Raw genomic sequence first — 20,206 nt, 5'->3', positions numbered from 1 at the left:
CTTACCTTGCTTTATTCCAGGCCTCCTGGCCAAGCCACCAGGCCTCCTGGCCAAGCCACCAGGCATGCCCACTCGGCCCCCTTTCTACCTCCCCTTTCTGTGCTGTCTTCCCCCATTAGAATGTAAGCTCCTTGAGCACAGGAATTGCCTAGAATGCTTTTATTTGTACCCTCAGCATTTGGTATAGTGCCTGGCATATAGTAAGTGCTTAATAAATGCTTTCTCTATCTCTCTTCTCAGGTCTCTTTCAGCTCTGATATTTTAAATCCCAAGGACCCTTTCAGGCAGCTAGATGGCTCAATGGATAGAGCACTGGGCCTGGAGTCAGGAAGACCTGAGTTCAAATCCAGCCTCAGACACTTATCAGCTGTGTGACTCTGGGCAAGTCACTTCACCTCTGTTTGTCTTAATCCACTGGAGAAGGAAATGGCAAATCACTCCAGTATCTTTGTCAAGAAAACCCCAAGGACAGTATTGGCGTGCTATGGTCCATGGAGTCACAAAGAGTCCGACATGACTGAACAGTACCAAGGGCCCTCTCTCTCCAACTCTGATGTTCTATTTTCCCATTTCTAGGGCCACAGAATCTATGATCTAGAATACCTTAAAGATCATCCAGTCTGATCCTTAGGGCCACGAAAAATTAAATCCCTTGCCCAAAGTCACATCAGTGGCCAAGCTAAGATTCAAAGCCAAAATTCTGTGCCCTTTCCACTACACCCCACTGCCCCACTTCCAGCTCTGATTTCATGAGTCTACAATCACTCTTGACTTCACAGTGCTCATTCTGAACAAAAGCTATGACTCTTGGAGTTCCAGGTATAAACACAGGAGACAGAGCTGAAGGCGTCATGACTCCTCTCTCCCCACTGTTTATCCTTTAGAAATGGCTTTTCAGACTAAACCCCCTAAATAAAGTTGCAGAAATTTGCCTCCTTCTGCCAAAAGTTGATGCTTAAAAAAAAAAAATTTTAACTGAGGATCCCAGTGAAAGAAACCCCCATTAACCTAAGTTTAGCTGAATCCCAATTCCCAGTCAGGAAATGTTGGTGATGGCGCTTTGATAGAAGGTAGATACCCCTCCTGTACACACATGCACAGACGTGTGCACACATACACACAGGCACACACCAGATCCAGTGCCTGGGTTCATGTAATTGTCCTTTCCCTGTCTCTGGAATGTCTGACAGTCCAGAGCATCCCCATCCTTTGAAGCCAGACTCAACCAAATCATTCTTCCTCCACCAAGCTCTGTCTGACCATCACAGTGAAAACATGGCAGTTATTGATCATCCACTGGAGAGAAGTGGCCAGCTGGCCTTCAGGAAGTCCATGGAGCCTCGGAAAGGGACATTTTTTACTCACTTTGGTCCCCACGGTTCAGAAGAAAGAACCCTTTATTGAGAACCTTGTTTCAAATCCTGGTTCTATTACTGATTACCTGTGTGACCTTACATATACCCCCTGGGAGCCTCAGTCTCCTACCCTGTAAAGTGACATTTTATATAATCACATTTTATATATGAAGCGAACAGAGTTTATAACATATCTTTATACTCCCCTCATTTCATGGAAATCTCAAAACAGTCCACAGGGAGAGGTATGGCAAGACTCATCATCCCCATTTTATATACAAGAAAACTGAAGCACAGACAAGTAAAATGACTTGTTTAATGCAGTGGCAGAACTGCGACTCCAATCTAGGTTTTCTGACCCCAAATCCAACACTCTTTCTGCCATACCAAAGGTCCACGTTTTTTCTCAGCTCCACATTTCGACCCTACAGATCAGTTCTATTGTGATCTCAGACGGTTGTTTCTTTTTTGGAGGTGGGAGGAAAGCGACGGAGGAGTCACCCCAAGAGTGGCAGCTAGTAACAGAATCACAGAGTCTGACTTGGAAGAGACCGCCGAGTCAGAGGCTGTCTAATGCCACCTTTGAAGCACAGTGTCACGGATCAGCAGCCATTGAGCCTCTTTGAAAATGTCCAAGGATGGGAGGACTCATTACCCCTGGGTAGCCCATCTTACTTCTGTGCCACCCAAGTGTTAATGAGCTTTCCTGCTTAGATTAGCCCTAAATCTGCCTCTCTACATTTCTACCAGTTATTCCGTGTTCTGTCTCCTGGGGCTGAGCAGAACAAACTGAAGCCTTCTTTCACATGAGAAATTGGGATACAAGGTAAAGACACTGGCTAGGGGCCAGTCCCCAACATGCACACAGAAGAGGTGGGTTTACACAAGGACAAAGCAGAAAAGGGGCCTTAGGGTCCCGCCGTGGGACTCACCGTGAACTCTCCAGTAACAGCATCAAACCCAACGTGAATCGTGTGTTCGAAATCAGAAGGAAGTGAAATCTCAGGCCGTTCCTTCTCCTTCTTTTTATTGGCTGCAAGAGGAAAAGAAGAAAGGTAATGAATGATATTGACATTATCAAGTGAGCCAATATTTATAATACACACCACAAAGATGAATCAGATGCAATCCCTGCCCTCGGGCAGCTTCTAGTCCGGTAGAGAGGCAAGACGCAGACACATATAATGGAAATAATGGACATGGAATGAGAAAGTTCAGGTTGAAAGGCTCTGTGGCTTACTACCTGCACTATCTTGGACATGTCCCCTCATCATTCTAGGTCTCAGTTTCCTCCTCTGACAGATAAGGAATATGGGAGAGATGACTTTTCACATCTAATCATTTGAATTACACTACAAGGTGAAATGTGACAAGCTCAGTAAGAGAGGTAGAATATAGTACTATGGGTATAGAGAAAAGAGACATCACTTCCAACTGAGGTGAGAGAAATCAAGGAAGACTTCCTGAAGGAGGTGGCAAGATTTTAGGAGCTGGTAAGATTTTAATGATATAGACGGGGGAAGGGAGACATTCTGGGCATAGAGAATAATGTAAGAGCAATGACACAGGGATCATAAAGGAAGCACAGTGAGTAAAGACACAGGGGCCAGAAAAGAGGGGCTACATTCAGAGAAGGGCTAGGAGACCAATTTGCCTGGAGAGGCAGCACTGAATGACAAGTCAAGGAAAAAAGGTAGGAGTCAGATTTGGGGGACTTTGAATACCAAGACCATAGATTTACAGCTGCAAAGGACTATTCAGAGGTTATATAATCTAACTCCTTCATTTTACAGGTGAGGAAAGTGAGACCCAGAGGGTCAAGTGACTAGCCCATGGTCACACAGTTATTAAGAGTCAGAGCTCAAGCTAAAAGCAAGGTTCTCTGACTCCAAAGCCACTGTTTGTACCACACTGAGCAGGAGTTTAGACTTCTTGCTCCCTGAAAACTGAGTGGGAAGTCCATGTAATCAAAGACAGGTTTTAGGGAAGAAAAAAAAAGTGTACCTACTATTTGTAAGGCACTGTGCAAAGTGCTTTACAATTATTATCTGATTTGACCCTACCTCACATCACCCTTGGGAAGTAGGTGAGATTATTATCCCCATTTTACAGATGAGGAAACTGAGGCAGACAAAGGTTAAGTGACAGCTTAACCTTAGCTTAACACAGTTAGTAGATCCAGGAAACAAACTCATGTCCTTTGACTACAAATCCAATGTTCTTTCTGCAACACCCTACTGTTTTTGGGTCTGGTCGTCTTGGGGAGAGAAATAATAAAACAGCTGAATGATCACAGTTGTGGATGGTGGCACAGACTTCTCTTCTCTCCAGGTTTGTTTTTCATTGGTTAAAGACCTAGATTGGGAATTCTGAGTTGGATCCTTTGTGCAAGTATTGGTCAGAGATGGGAGGAAGGGTGAGGGGAAGATCTTCATCTGGGGTTCATTAACTCATTTTTTGATATTTTGATAACTGTAGTTTAATATCATTAGTTCCCTTTGTCATCTTAAGTATCTTAATTTATGCATTTGAAAACCTTATTTTGAGAACTGGGCAGTTGGTAGCCTAGTGGATAGAGCACTGGGCCTGGAATCAGAAGACCCAAATTCAAATTTGGCCTCACTTACTAGCTCTGTGACTCTGGGGCAAGTCACTTAACTTGTCTGCCTCAGTTTCTTCAACTGTAAAATGGGGATAATAATAGCCCCTACTTCCCGGAGTTGTTTTGAGGCTCAAATGAGATATACTTGTAAAGTGCTTAATACCATGCATGGCACATAGCATGTGTTATATAATGCTAGCTATCATTATTATTATTATTAAGTCCCTCCCCTCCCACCCCCAGGCCTCAGATCCTCCTCTATAAAATAAAGGCTTTGGACTAGAATGACTTGTAAGGTCCCTTCTAACTCCAAATCCTCTGATTATATACCGTGGGGAACGCCAGCCCTTCTTCCTAGCCTGTTTCCTGGGCCCAGGCCCAAGCCCCTTCTCATCTCTGGCCTGTGGGACGCAAGGAGGGCCAGGGACACGCAAATGATGTCATTTGTCCTGGTCACACTGCGGGATCCTGGCAGCCACTCGTCCCCCTGAGTTCTCTTTTCTCCAAGCAGCAAGAGAGATTCTCAGAGCGGAAAGAGAATAATGAAAGGAATATCATCCCATCCCCAAAATGAACAACCTGCCTTTCTAAAGGAAACAGTCATTAATTAATTAATGTGATTAATGTATAAACACTCATCATCTACACGCTGGAAAGTTAGGTCACAAAGACAGACACCAAGAGGGGAAGCATGACATCCAATATTTTGTCACAGTATCTGCTGAGGAGAAATAATTAGTTTTGATCCTCTTGGCTGATTTTTTAAAGAACAAGGTGGAGTGGTGGATATGTAGCAGACCCTGGATTCAGGAAGACCTGACACATAATGACTGGGTGACCTAAGCAGGGAGAATCACCTAACCGCTCTCTGCCTCAGTTTCCTCTTCTGTAAAATGAGGGGGTTGGACGTGGCAGTCTCTAAAGTCCTCTACGTTTCTAATTGTAAAAAAAGAGATATCTAAGTCCTGCCCATGACCCACACTGACTGCTGGGTGACCCTCAGCAAACTCTAAGGCCGAAAAATTGCAGAAAGTGTCCATCTACATTGGCAGAAGGCCTTCCCTCATCAGGAACTCCCTAGACCAGTGATGTCCCACGTCCACTCAAAAACAAAAGCAAAAAGACACCTGGTGGAGGTTGTAAACTGTAGGTAGCATCGACAGCCTGCTGATTCTCTTTGCTCCTTTCCACCTGCTTCCACTTAAATGGCACCTTTTGGTCGGCAAAACCCTCTACATTCACCATCACATTTGGCTCTCCCAATGACTGTGTGTGTGTGTGTGCGTGTGTGTGTGTGCGTGTGTGTGTGTGTGTGATGAATGCTGTTGTTGTTGTTGCTGAGTTGTTTCAGTCATGTCCGACTTTCTATGACTCCATTTGGGGTTTTCTTGGCAGAGATACTGGAGTGGTTTTGCCATTTCCTTCTATCTCTGTGTGTGTGTGTGTGTGTGTCTCAATATGTGTATGTATATTTTTTAAAAATCACAAATATATACATATACACATATATATACTTGCATGTATACTATAAATATATGTGTGTATATATGTATGTATGTATGTATATAAACACACACAGAGAATATTATTATCCCATTTTACAAATGACAAAACTGGGGTTCAGACAGCAGATGTGTATGGCCAAAGGGCTATGTGACAGGGCTAAAGGCTTTCACTATCTTGGCTGACCTCCTCCAGACACTATAGAGCCGAGGAATCAAATATCACAACACTGCCTATAGTCCTAACTGGATTAAAATGCAATTGGGAAATATTTAGCAAAATAAATAAAAATAATATTCCATTTAAAAAACTAAGTCCATAAATGGCCCACAAAGATCCATATGTACAGATTGGTGGCCCCTGTTTCTATTTGAGTTTGATACACTGGTCTACGGTTTATTTATGTTGCCTCATCTGTAAAATGGGGAAAATAATAACACCTTCCTCACAGGGTTATTGTGAGGATCAAATGAGATCAATATAGAAAGTACTACTATGCAGACCTAAAAGAACCTGTATAAATGCTAGCTATTATTAATTTCTATTCTAAAACGAGGTGATCAGAATGGAACCCAATATCCTAGATGTTATATGAGTAAAGAAGAACCATCACCTACTTACTTCCGGACACCAGGATTCTTTTAATGACAGATGGTTGCCATCTCACAATGTTCACTTAAACTGACGTTATAATACACTAAGACCCCCAGATCTTTTTCAAACTAACAACTGTTTGCTTTACATTACATTACAATTGGTTTGCATCCCTCATCTTGTACTTGGAAAGGTAATTTTTTTTAACCCAAATGTAAGATTTTATATTTGTCCCTATTAAATGTATTAAGTTCAGGCTATCGTTCTAACCTGTCAAGACTTTTTTTTTTTTGTACCCTGCATGACACCCAGTGTTAGCTATCCCTCTCAGGTCGGTGGCATCTGAAAGCTTTTAGAACAAAGATTTTTCCCAATCTCCCTAATCTCAGTATCTTCCCGTTGAGATTATCTCCAGTTATCATTGACATATATTGTTTGAACATAGTTATCTATATGCTATCTCCCCTATATTAGACTGTGAGCTCCTTGGGAGCAGAGACTGACTTTTCCCTCTCTTCGTATCCCAAGTGCTCAGCTCAGTGCCTGACACATAGGAGGAGCTTAATAAATGTTCAGTGATTGAGTGAGACATGACAAACATAGCATCTATGCATTTGTCCAAATCACTGACAGAAAAGTGTACAGGGCCAGGGCTTGACCTTCTCAGGGTGTCCCATCAAAGACCTCCCTGCAAACTTCATAGACCTTTTGTTATTCAGTCATTTCCAACTCTTTGAGACTCATTTGGGGTTTTCTTGGCAGAGATACTGGAGTGGTTTGCCATTTTCTTCTCCAGCTCATTTTGCAGATGAGGAAACTGAGGCAAATAGGGTTAAGTAACTTGCCTAGGATCACATAGCCAGGAAGTGTCTGAGGCCAGATTTGAACTGGGAAGATGAGTCTTCCTGACTCCAGGCCTGGCACTCTATTCACTGTACCATGCAGCTGCCCTCTGCATAGAACAGTTAATAATAATCCCTTGGGTCTTACCATTTAATTAGTTCCAAATCCCCCTGACTATATTATTATTGAGCCCACATCTCTCCATCTTCTTCACAAAAATACCATGAGAGACGCTGTCCAAGGCTTTGCTGAAATCTAAATAAATTCTAACTACAGCAAGCCCCTGATCTACCAGCCTGGTAAAAGACGTAAGCCTCACAAGGCTTGTTTTCAATCAGGTGTCTGTACCTTTCAAGCCTTCTGGACACTATACAGAAGTTGATACAGGGTGACTTTGCCCTAACATGACCTAAATTCTCAGGCCATTGCACACTCTATTTATTATTTATGGCTGGAATGCCTTCCCACCTGCTCTCTGGTTGGTGAATTGTGATCAATCTAAAAATCCCAACTAGAATACTACCTCTTCCAGGAAGTTTTCCTGATTTTTATCCGTCTCCGCTTCCTCTCCCCCACCCCGAGCGACACACACACACACACACACACACACACACACACACACACACACCTTCTTCTACAGACTTGACATACTTTGCTTATTAGCTACATTACTATCCACACTGTGGTGTACCAGACAGAGAGCCAACCCAAGGCTGGAAGACCTGGACTCAGATCCTGCTTTTGACACCTACTGGCTTATATGGCCCTAGGCAAGTCAATGCTTCAGGCAGAGAAGGTGCTGCCAGATCTGCACTGGCAGAAGTTTCTTTATCTGAGAGTTCCCAATACCAATGAAATCACAGGTCCAGTCAGTCAATAAACATTTATTAAGCATCTTGGATGTGCTAAGCTACATGGTGTGATGGATAGGGTGATGGGTCTGGAGTCATGAAAACCTGTGTTCAAATCCAGACTCAGGGCCTTGCTAGCTAGATGACCTTAGGCAAATCACTTAACCAACCTCTGTTTGCCCCAGTTTTTCAACTGCAAAATGAGGGTAATAATAGCACTGACCTCCCAGGATTGATGTGATGATAAACTGAGATGATCGTAAAATGCTGAGAATATAAGGGAAGAGATGTGGGGAAAGGGGGAAACCATCCGGATCAGATCTCAGATCACAGAAAAAGAGAAGGCTGCCACCACAGGAAAGATCCCAAGGTAGATTCTGGATTACCTCCTCAGATCCAAGGAGGCCCCGATCTCTTCACGGTTCCAAACACAGGATCCCACACTCTTCCTCAGCCCAGAGCTTTAGCTCCGGCAGAGCTCCCCTCACCTGGGTCTTCTCCCAGCAAATATTCCATCTAAGTCCAACCTACCATACTGGCTCATATCCTGACTCCTCCAGGCCTCACTTGATTTTCCAATAGCCCATACAATTTTAACATTTAATCTCTTAACAATACCTAATCCAGGGGGAACTAAGCCATCTCTTAACCTTAGTTATCTAGCAGAAAATAAAGGGCAAGTAAATAACCAAAATAGATCTTATAGAATTGTGCCATATCAAAGTTGGGAGGGACTTTGGCAACCAACCTAACACATGTATTTTACAGAAGGGGAAGCTAAGTGTGTCTCTGCACTTATAAAGAATCATAACACCTATTTTCTTACCCTTATATTCTCAAAGCTTTGACCTCAGAGCTCAAAAGGATCATTTAATCAGAAGAGATTGAGTTGGGGAGAGGGCAGGAGGGAGGAGGATAATAGATTTTTGTCCATTGGAAAAAATTAAATTAAATTTTAAAACAAAAGAATCATCTAGTTCCAACTCTCTCATTTTACAGAGGAGAAAACTTAAGGACTAGATAGGGAAAGGGACTTGCCCAAGGTCACATACTGAGTGAATAGCAGGGACAGGACCAGAATCCATGTCTGCTGACTTTGAAGTGGACAGGGCTCTGTCCACTACACCTCTCTGTCTGTCATCAATTTTGCTCAAAGAAAGCCACAGAGGCCTTCACCCAGAGATTATTAACTCATACTTTAAACATAGTTCTAATTATCTGGACTGATGATTCCATAACCCAGAACAGAACAGAACCAGCTAATCAGAAGGATGGTAAAAGGTCACTGATGAGAGAAAGCCATAGCCACTGATAATAAGAGAAGTGAAAGAAAGAGAAGGAAGGAAGGAAGGAAAGAAAGAAAAAGGAAGGAAGGAAGGAAGGAAGGAAGGAAGGAAGGAAGAAAGAAAGAAAGAAAGACAGACAGACAGACAGAAAGAAAGAAAGAAAGAAAGAAAGAAAGAAAGAAAGAGAAAGAAGGAAGAAAAAGGAAAGAAGAGAGAAAGAAAGGAAGGAAAAAAGAGAAAGAACAAGGAAAGAAGAAAGAAAGAAGGAAAGAGGAAGGAAGGGAGAAAGAAAGGAAGGAAGAAGGAAAAAGGAAGGAAGGGAGAAAGGAAGGAAGAAAAATAGAGGAAGAAAGGAAGGAAAGAAGGAGGGAGGGAGGGAAGGAGGGTAGGGAGGGAGGAAGGAAGGAAGGAAGAAAGAAAGAAAGAAAGAGAGAAAAAGAAAAAGAAAGAAAGAGAGAAAGAAAGAGAAAGAAAGGAGGGAGGAAGGGAAGAAGGAAGAGAGAAAGAGAAAGAAAGAAAAACAAAGGGAGAAAGAAAGAAAAGAAGGAAGGAAGACTTCAGAAATCAAAACAATTAGTGACAATTTAGAGTAGATATAAAGCTTTATAGATTTATAGGGAGAAAATGTCATGTCAGAAAGGCCTCAGAGCTTTAAAACAACAGATACTAGAGCTGGAGGGAAATTGAACCCTTTCAATCTCCAGATAGGGAAACTGAGGTCCAGAGAGGAAACAAGCATGGCTATGATTGGCACAAGGGGCCAAGGCCCCAACAGGACTTACCATAACGATGAGAACAGGTAGACTGGACACAGTGGAGGGGGAGGGCAGTTTGGGTAATTATAGGAGGCATCCACAGCACAGGCTGAGAGCCAGCAGCCCAGGAGATTCTAGCTCCGGCTTGCTCACTCCCTTACTGCATGACCTTGGGCAAGTCGCCACCTCCCTGGAAGTCAATTTTTGCTTTGTCAAAAGGGGGAGTGGGTGGAACCCTCTTGCTTACTTCAGAGTTGTTTTACAGATGTCATTAGAACCCACTTGGGCTTTCCCTTTCAATGCTTTAAGCATCTTCCTCTGTAAAACGAAGGGGTTGAACCAAATGACTTCCAATGAAAGATCCCTTCAAACTTGGAGGAGAAGGAATATTCTAAGACAGTGGAAGTTATGAATCTTTATAAATACAAAGTGAGACCCAAAAGGGGACAGAACAAATGTACCATCTTGTGTTATTGTTGTTGTTGTTAAAACTTTATATCATAATAAGCTAATATTTACATAGCACCTACTATGTGTCGGGCACTGTTCTAAGAGCTTTGCAAATATCTGATTTGAATCTCACAATAACCATTAGAGGGAGGTACTATTATGATCCCCATTTACAGATGGATTATTATTACTGCCACTTAAAAACTTAGAATATAAATGGTTTAAGTTTTAGGATTTTATATGGAAATCTACCCCATATTTGGTTTGCTCCTTTGTTTATTAGTGTCTGTTGAGAGTATTGTTTGTAACAAGAGAGCAGAAAGAAAGAAGAGGAAGGAGAGAAGAAGACAGAGACTGAGAGAGAGGAAAAGAGAGACAGAAGGAGAGCAAGAGGAAGGGAGAGAGAGGAAAGGAGACAGGGAGAGAGACAAAAAGAGAGAAAGAAACAGAAAGCAAAAGGAAGGGAAAGGGGGAGAGAGAAGGAGAGGAAAGAAAGAGATGAGACAGAGAGAAAAGAAAGACAGAGAGGAAGGGAAGGAAGAAGAGGGGGAGAAGAGGAAGGAAACAGAGACAAAGAGATAGGAAGCCAGAGAAAGAATGAGAATAAGTGCTAAAAGAAGAATGCAAGAGACTAGGATAAACATCCACTGTTTGGTTAGAGATTCTTATTGTTAAAAGAAATAAGAAGGGGTGAGTTCCCCATCACAAAGTATATTCAAGCAGAGGCTAGAACTCACTTCCTCTGCTTAGAACTCACCTGTCAAAGCACACCAACAGGAGCTGGGGCTGGTTGACAGCCCAGAGAGGCAGAAGATAGGAGGAACAGTCATTCTTCTGGCTGAGCCCCAAATACTCCCATGGGGATGACAGGGAGGATGAGAGGGTCTACCTTAAAGGGGGGAGTAGGCACTTCCTCTTTGACCAACTAACTGATCGCCCTTGCAGTGACTTACTGTGTCCAAGCAGGCAGCATGTAATGCACTCAATTGGAAGGCATCTGATGGACCCAGAAACTCTGCCAATAACTCACTGAATGACCTTCCCCCTGAACCTCACTGAGTCAGCTCCAGCTCCGGGTGTGCAAAGGCTGGGCTGAGGGAGTGCGGAAAGAGATGTTGCAAAGTCCACCTCCAACACTTACTTAGTCGTAACGACTGTAGCACCAATTCATTTAACTAATCTCTTTGAGCTTCCCTTTCTTCATCTATAAAAGGGGGATAGCCTCACAGGGTTATCATAATAATAAAATCAAATAATTTATGTAAATCACTTTGCAAAACTTAAAATGCATACTAAAAAAGTCAGCTGTTAACAAATTTTTTAAAATTACAGCTAGCATTTATATAGCACTTTAAAGCCCTTTTATACATAAGAGCTAACAGTTACAAAGCCCTTACTATGTGCCAAATGCTTTACAATTATTATCTCATCTGGTACTCACAATAACCCTGAGAGGTAGGTGCTATTATTTATCCTGTTTTACAGATGAGGGAACTGAGACTGAGACAGCAACTTGCCCAGGGTCACACACAGCTAGTAAGGATCTCCACTATGCTGGAGAAGTAAAGTCTTAGGAGAGCCTTGGTGGTATGGGTAGTACTCTCAACAGTAACAGGGAAGTTATCCTGTAAGGTAGATAATTATTATCCCCATTTTACAGGTTTGCTCAATGAATATCTGAGGGAACTCAGGTTCCCTCAACTCCAAGCCCAGCATTCTACCCACTGTGCCACCTTAGCTTGCCTGTCTTTTTCAGTAGTTATTATTAAACTTCATCTCATTCTTCTCATCTTTCTAAAACAAAATGGTCCTGAGACAAGTCTCTATCCTACTACTATTCATTTACATTTACTGTTCTGTGGACTATTGTATATGTAGATCAAACAACTGCTTGTTTTGGTTGAAGAAAAGCCCTGGGGTATAAAGCTCATCTTTTGTAGACTCACAGGAAGCATCTTGGGGAAATCATCAACCTTGAAGAAGACAGGCTAGCAAGGATAACATGGAATCTCACCCTATTGCCATGGCTTTGATTTCTTCTCCTAGGATTGTATCATTCTAAAGCCACTCATTCCATGAAGCATGGAGATGATGAGTCTTTGGTGTGACAACATCTGTGATTGCCAAGACACCTCACGGGACTATCATAAGGTTATGAGATAATGGAGAAAAGAAAGAAGTCACCCTTTCTCTGCTTGGCTACAGAGGGCAAAATTCATCTTGGGATGGAGGAAAACTGTCCAACAGTGTAGGGCCAGGAAGTTCCTAATCAGTGTAAGACTTTAAGCGAGGCTGGGAGATCTCCAGTCCAGTCTAGAGGGGATTATTATTCAGACACTGGGTGCCCCAGATGACCTCAGAAGCCTTTTCCCATTCCCCAGCATGGTGTAATACTTGACATTTGTTTTATGAATTACAAAAGATAGGCTCTGGATCTCTGCTTTCACTGATAAAAGGAACTCACAAGAGAGGAAATTCCCCCTACTTATAATGCAGGATCACAAACCCTGCAAGTGTCCAAGGCAGAATTTGAACCCAGGTCTTTCTGGTTCTGAGGCAGGCTTACCATTCATTGAGCTAAACCTTTTCAGATTCAGATTTAAGATTTGCATACTACAAGTGGCTCTCACCATTACAGGGAGGCAAGCCAGGGACCATTATATACACCCATTGGAAGGCTATAAGCTTCCAGAGGGCAGAGCCAGTATTACTCAATCTTTGTCTCCTCATCACAAAGTAGGGTGCCTTGTATACTATAGGCATTTAATATACGTGTAATCAGTTGAAAAATGTGTTGAACCAAATGTTACTTTCTGGAAGCAACAGACTTTTTTCTGTGACTTTTAAACTCAATTCAGTAGTACCATAAGAAATGATAATAGGAGCAGTTTCAAAGAATCCTGGGAAGGTTTATATGAACTGATGCAAAATGAAGTGAGTAGAACCAGAAAAATAATTTACATAATAACACTGTAAAGACAAACAATTTTAAAAGATTTAAGAATTCTGATCAATGCAATGACTCCAGGGAATTAAAGATGATTGCAAACTACTGCCTAAAAGAGAAAGCATGGACTCAAGATCCAGAATGAGACATATTTTTGGACATGGCCAGTTTGGGAATTGTTTCACCTGATTATGCATATGTGTTACAAGACTTTTGTTTTCTTTGGGGGAGGGGGGTGTCAGTCAATAACATTTATTAAGTGCTTACTATGTGCCAGGCTTAGCACTGGACAATAAGCTGTGCTGCCTCCAAGAGAAAGGCAGAGGTGAGGGACAAGAAAATTTCAAAATAAAACCAATTCAAAATGTATCTATTAAGTAGCCACTATGAGCCAGACACTGAAGGAAATAGGATTAAGTAAGACAAGTTTCACGTCCTCAAAGAGCTTATGATTTATGAAAATAACATATTTATGAAAAACTTCACAGTATACCTGTTAATTTACCATTTACAAAAGATTGTATTGTTACAAAGTGCTTTATATTTTGCAACTCAGTTTATAGTTAAAATGCAAAGTAGAAATATCACCGGACATATACCAAGAGATATGGGTTCAAGCTCCAGCCCCAATTCTTTCTCCCCGTGTGACCTTACTGAATCATTTTATGTCTCCAGACGTTAGTTTTGTGCTGTATAAAATGAGAGGACTGGATTAAATAACCTACACAGCCCCTTGCAGCTCCAACGACTTAGGGTATGACTCACTGACCACCCATTCTCCAGTCATCAATGTGCTTATCTCAGGATAAGCAGTATTTGGCAGCTAAGCAATACCATATTGCACAGAGCACTGGACCTGAAGTTAGGGAGACCCAAGTTCAAATCCTGCCTCAGACATTTACTAACTGTGTAACCCTGGGCAACTCATTTTATTTGTCTGCCTCGGTTTCCTCAACTGTAAAATGGGAATAATAATAGCACCCATCTCCCAGGATTATTGTGAGGATCAAATGAGGAAATATGTGTAAAGTGCCAAGCACTATATAAATGCTAGCTATTACTCCCCCCAGAAGTGTAAGCCTCTTGAAGGAAGGGACTATTCATTTTTGTCTTTGTATTGCTAGTACCTTAGAGCTTAATAAAGGTCAGTTTAATCGGACCATGACACATTAAAATTTACAAAACCCTTTAAAGCTCCCATTTGCATCCTTATCTTCCTTATCTTTCCAATTACTATTGGAGGTCAATAGGACTAGGATTATCATTATACCCATTTTACAGGAGGCGGAAGGATGATAGAGTGAGAGTTACTTGCTCAAGGTCCCATGGCAAGTCTCCTCCCTAATTATAATGCTCCTTGTATTACAGGAGAAATTCTCAAAGTGAGACCCTTTCAGGGAGGTCCCTGAGATTATTTTTATAATATTAAGACATTTTATTTTCTAATATGATAAATATCAACAGATATAACTCACATAAATATAATCTCTTAGGGGTGGGGTCCTCAGTAAGTTTTAAGTGTGTAAAGGGGGTCCTGGGACCAAAGAGTTTGAAAATCCTCGCATCAACTTCTCATGGACGGAGAAAGAATTTAAAAACAGAGGGCAACAACAAACAATTCACAAGTCTATAGTATTTAAAGACTTCCAGAACCTTTAACCTCACAGCAATCCTAGGAGGCAGAGCAGGTATAAGAATGATTCTCCTCATTTTGCAGATAAAGCCAAGGTTCAGATGAAGTGACTTGTCCAGGGGTCACATTTCTACAGCACTTTAAGGTCTACAGTTTCTTTCCTTATAAGAGTCTTAGGAAACAGAAGAAGAGAGACCATAAGGGAAGGAGAAGAAATCCTGCCTCCACAGGATGTAAAAGGGGGGTGGTCACAGCCTTCAAATCAGGAAATGGGGGTCAGACATAGAATTTAGAACTAGAAGGGACCCTGGAGATCATTTAGTCCAATCCTTTCATTTCCTGAGGACCCCAAGCAGGGAAATGACTTGGTCACAGTCATATAGGTAGCTAAGTAACAGTACCAGAAGCTACAACATTGTGAGTTTCTAAATGTCTCCCCGTCAGGTCCTATTTTCCACCAAACATCTTCCCCACTTGTTTCCCACAGCAGCTGCCTCTCCCACCTGTCCTGAAATCCCTACAAGAAAAAGCAATCCACCACTCTGGGTCACAAACCTGAAAGTGAGGGTGCACGGTCTCTCATTCTATGACAAAACATGAATTTTACCTGGGAAGGAACAGCTCAGATCACAGGGGAGAGGATCCTCACATTTCCTCCAGGCCAGAGAGACAAACTTGAATGGCAGCACTCTTCTGAATCTGCCCAGACTGAACCTCTGAATTCCCTCTTGTTGCCTTGCTGGCAATTACCCAGCTCCCAAGGCTGAATCCAGCAAATAACTAACTCATCAACAGCTCCTGGGCCAATTTTAGCAATGTCATTTTTAGGCGAAGAAAAGTTTGCTTTGGTGACTGGGAGCGCTATTCTGGGTCTGGCATTCACAAACAGATTCATGCAAGAAAATCCTGGTGGGAGAGGGGGGTGGGGATGAGGGGCAGAGACAGAGGAGGAAGGGACAGAGAAGAGGGGCGGATGGCAGGGTGAGGTTTAGAGAAGTCACTGTGTGGTAAATAAACCTTTTGCAAAGTAATTTATTATTCAATTCCTGCGAGGAAGAATTTAACATTTCTGCCTGAGAAAGAGGCAACTGAAAAAGAAAGAATGAAGACAGAGCTAGAGACTGGATCTGGAAGTCCTGGTTGAATCCTGGTTTTGCTACTAATTTACTGTGTGACCCGAGAGAGGTCACTTACCCTGTTGGTGCCTCAGTGTCCCCATCTGTGAAATGACAGGATCAGGCTATATGACATCTAGGCATCCTTCCAAACTCTGATCATGCAAGTGATGCATTCTCATATTTACAGCCATCTTGTTTTGGAGGATGTGAACTGACCAGAAATATGTTGACTTCTGTTAGAAACAAGGTCTTCTGTGGTGGGAACAGAAGACAGCATAGTACGTGGGGAGAACTACGGATGTGGATTCAGAAGCTCTGGGTTTGTCCTAGCTATTATTTAGCATTTACTACATAGCAGATGTTATTTACCACCGACTAATACATTGTTCAATCGTTTCAGTTGTGCCTCCTCGTGACCCCATTTGGGGATTTCTTGGTAAAGATATTGGAATGGTTTGCCATTTCCTTCTCCAGCTCATTTACAGATGAAGAAACTGAGGCAAACACTGATAAGTGACTTCCCCAGGGTCACACAGCTAGTGTCTGAGGCTTGATTTGAACTCAAGAAAATGAGTCTTCCTGACTTCAGGCTCAACACTCTACCCACCATGCCACCTAGCTGCCCTAATACTACTGTCAAGAATATTATCTACAAGTCCTATCTACACTTTGTGCCTCTGGATTTCAAATGCTTTATTAAATTAACTGGATTGGACCAGATCACCTCTGAGCTCCCTTCCAGCTCTAAATCTATAAACATTCTCCCACTTTAAAGAGTAATCGTTTCTTCAACAAGGAATGAGAAAACATTAGTCTTTAAGAAATCTTTGACCATAAGGAGAATGGAGAATTTGACTTAACTATCCACACAGGGAAAACCAAGCGGATGAAGAATGCCTATGGTTCAGACTATTTTGTGTAGTTAGGTGGCCTATGGAACTGGTTCATCAATACAAGAGTCTTACACAAACACTAAAGATGGATAATAATTTGGATCCAAAAGTGAATAAAAGGAAGAAGGTAGGTTTGATAACATTTGGGAATTTTTGCAGTGCTCCCAATGACATTATGAGTTTTTTACCTTTTTTTTAATTTATAGTTTTAATGCTATACCAATCAAATTATTTTTGAGAGGTAGAGCTCTTACTTAGGAAGGAATAACCTCTACTTGGAGAAATTAAGGGTGAAACTGGGGCAAATGGATTAAATCCAATTCAATAAACATTTATCAAGTACCTACGATATACAATAAGCTATTCAAGGCACTGGAGTGTGAGGGACTGTCTGATGTTGGCAGCTACCAGGTTGGGTGCTGTGGCAAGGGTAGGGTAAGATCTGGGTATTTTGGAAGTCGAGGCAGGGGCTGTGGTAGGCAGTCGTGTGTACTGGGATGGGCTGGATTCGGAGAAGCCCTGAGGCAATTGGGCAGTGCTTTGTGAGATAAGCTGGGTACAAGGAAGTAGTCGGAGCTTGAGCTCCTGAGGCAAGGGGCGGTGCCACGTGGGAGTGGGACGGCAGAGGACTGAGTTCCCTCTGCTTAGTCCCCTCCCTATATGCAACGTCATCCCCAGATGCCTCTTGTGACCTTCCTGACTTCCTGGGTCCCTTTGTGCAGCACTGACCCAGACCCCTCCTGAGTCTGACTTCCTAGGTCACGTACTCTTGTCTATGCGTCAATCCCAGATGCCTCCTTCCTATATCCAATCCTGGCTTCCTACGTCACTCCCTCCCCCTTGGTGTGCTAAACTCAGACAGCCCCTTCCGGTATCTGACCCTACAATCATTGGCTAGTAAGCGGGCTGGGGAGGAGGGGCTAGGTAGGTTTTTAGGAACAAGCGTGGTCAGATCACACGTGCGCTCTCCTGGCTCCTGCCCTGTTGCTCTGGCCTTGCTATGATGGCTTGCTGTGTTGGCCTCTGAATAAAGCTCTGGTGTTGGCGCCTCCCGATGGCTCGTCTGTGTGTGGTGATCCGGCTGAGGACCGAAGACCCGGGTGTGGGTAAGACTCTGGTAGTGTACTCCTTATAGAAGGAGTGGGTACTGGCGCACAGCTGGCAGAAGGTCGGCGTGCGGCCAGTATACTGGAGATACAAAGACAAAAATGAAATGGTGTTTGCCCTCAAGGAGTTTATATTCTACTAGGGAGTTATGGTGTATACACAAGAACACAACACAAGGTAGGGGGTGAAGAGGGCAAGAGAAATTAGAGTAAGCACTCTAGAAATATTTCAGGACAGAGAAAGTACTAACAGTTGGGGAACCCAGGAAGGTTTCCAAGAGGTAGTGGCAGCAGAGCTGAGCCTTGAAGAAAAGAGGAAGGTCCAAAAAGGCAAAGATGAAGGGAGAACACATTCCAGGAGAGAAAGCTTGTGTGAATGCCTGAGATTGGGGTGGGAGAAGAGGCAGAGAAGGAGGCATGCCAAATTTGGGAAACAGATAATACCCTAGTTTGGCCAGAACATAAGAGTGCATGGGGAGAAATAACGAAATAAAGTTAGAAAAGTAGGTTAGAACCAGAGTGTGGAAGGCCTAAGTTTTAGGCTAAAGAATTTGTATTCTACCTCAGAGACAAGAAAGAGCCACTGACAATTTCTGATGAGGAAGTGACATGACCAGACCTGTGCTTTAGGATGATTACTTGGACAGCTTTGGGAACCTGGATTGGAGAGGAGAGAAAGTGGTGTCCAATAAAGGTATTTGCTCCTAAATGACAAAAGGGATGGCTTCAGAGAAATCTAGGGAGCAGACTTTTATGAACCGATGCAAAGTAAAATGAGCAGATCCAGGAGAACGGTTTATACAACAACAATAACTTTGTAAAGGCAACTTTGAAAGACTTAAGAATTCTGATCAATGCAAGAACCAACCAGCCATGATTACCAGGATAGATAAAGATACTAGTCATCTCCTAAGAGAAGAGATGGACTCAAGATACAGAATAAGACATGCATTTTTGGACATGGCCAATATGGTCATTCTACCCAGAAGCCTGTTCAGTGACTGACGGGTCCCTCTTAATTCCCCCTGAAGGCTTCCTCATTGACTGGTGGGTCCCTGCCTAGTATCACTATATCTTGAAAAGTCCCAGAAAATCTATTCTGTTTACTTCATTCTTTCAGCTCAATTTCCATGGTGCCCCACCTCCCGCCAGCAACATTGTCCAACTAAGGATGATACTACCCTGAGGCCTATATCTCCCTTCCCCCCCAACCCACTTCTAGCTCCCCTTCATATTCTGTCTTCCCCTATTAGAATGTAAGCTCCATAAGGGTTAGGACTGTCTTGTTTTCATACCCCCAGTGCTTAGCACAGTGGCTGGAACAATAAACGCTTAATAAATGCTTTATCTATATCTATTTGGAAATTTGTTTTGCTTGTCTATGCAAAATATGAGCTTTGCTTTTTTTTTCAAATGGGGAGAAGTCAGAGTGAGAAAACAAATGCTTGTAAATTAAAAAGTAATTTTTTAAATTTAAAACAAAATTATAGCATCTATTCCAGAAATATTGACTGCCCTATCCCACCTTCTATTCTCTATCCCACTAATGGGCAGACCAGCTGGATCTGATGTCAAAAGAGCTAGCACAAAAGATCTGATCACTTTGCTATTTACTGCCTGGGTGACCTTAAGCAAGTCAATTCTGCTCAAGGGGTCTCAGTTTGCATAACTATAAAATATAAGGGTTTGCGTCGATGATTTCTAAAGTTTCTACCAGCTCCAAATCCTATGATCTTTCTTTTGCTTTGTGGAGAACTCTCACGACCAGGCCCCAGTGGGAACTGGGATCATTGAACAGTCCCCATCTGTAACTTGTCAAACACGTTTTCTGAGAACAGAGGGATTCAACAGGCTGAGAGACACTTATCGCTGAGTAAGACATTAGCATAAAGATCCAGCTGGCTGGAACCCAGGGGAAACAGAGCAGGCTGGAGAAACCTCCAGAGAACACAGCCAGGGCTGGCAAATCTGACCCCTTTCCCTAATCCGACTCAGAATAACCAGCAAGAATGGGTGCTGAAGAGGAGCATTCACCACAATCCAACAAACATTCATCAAACGTCTGCTAGGTATGATGTATTGGGCTCAGCAATAGGAGAGATACACAGCTCAGGTGTGTGGGACCTGAGAGTAGAGCTCCCATTATAGTGAGGGATAAGAAATGAATATGACCAGAGGTAAAACAAAGTGTAAGGGAGAGCAGAGAAATCAGGATATGTATCCTGGAGGAGATGGCATTGCATTTGGACTTTAAAGGAAAGGACAGGGAG

General features: G+C 42.6%; 1 protein-coding gene across 5 annotated transcripts in view; it reads right to left on the bottom strand.

The window, feature by feature from the left end:
* PAK1 (p21 (RAC1) activated kinase 1) overlaps positions 1-20,206 on the bottom strand; it is a 206,048-nt gene that overhangs the window by 67,655 nt on the left and 118,187 nt on the right. For all 5 annotated transcript variants that reach the window (XM_027848175.1, XM_027848173.1, XM_027848174.1 and 2 more), the window contains exon 3: positions 2,288-2,388. In XM_027848175.1, coding sequence (XP_027703976.1) covers positions 2,288-2,388 — 101 coding nt within the window. The remainder of the gene's footprint in view (positions 1-2,287; positions 2,389-20,206) is intronic.

The sequence above is a fragment of the Vombatus ursinus genome, unplaced genomic scaffold, assembly GCF_900497805.2.
Source record: "Vombatus ursinus unplaced genomic scaffold, bare-nosed wombat genome assembly UNPS02005659.1, whole genome shotgun sequence".
In the NCBI taxonomy this organism is placed as follows: Eukaryota; Metazoa; Chordata; class Mammalia; order Diprotodontia; family Vombatidae; genus Vombatus; species Vombatus ursinus.
Note: the sequence above shows the minus strand (reverse complement) of the source record. Positions and strands in the feature narration are given on the sequence as shown.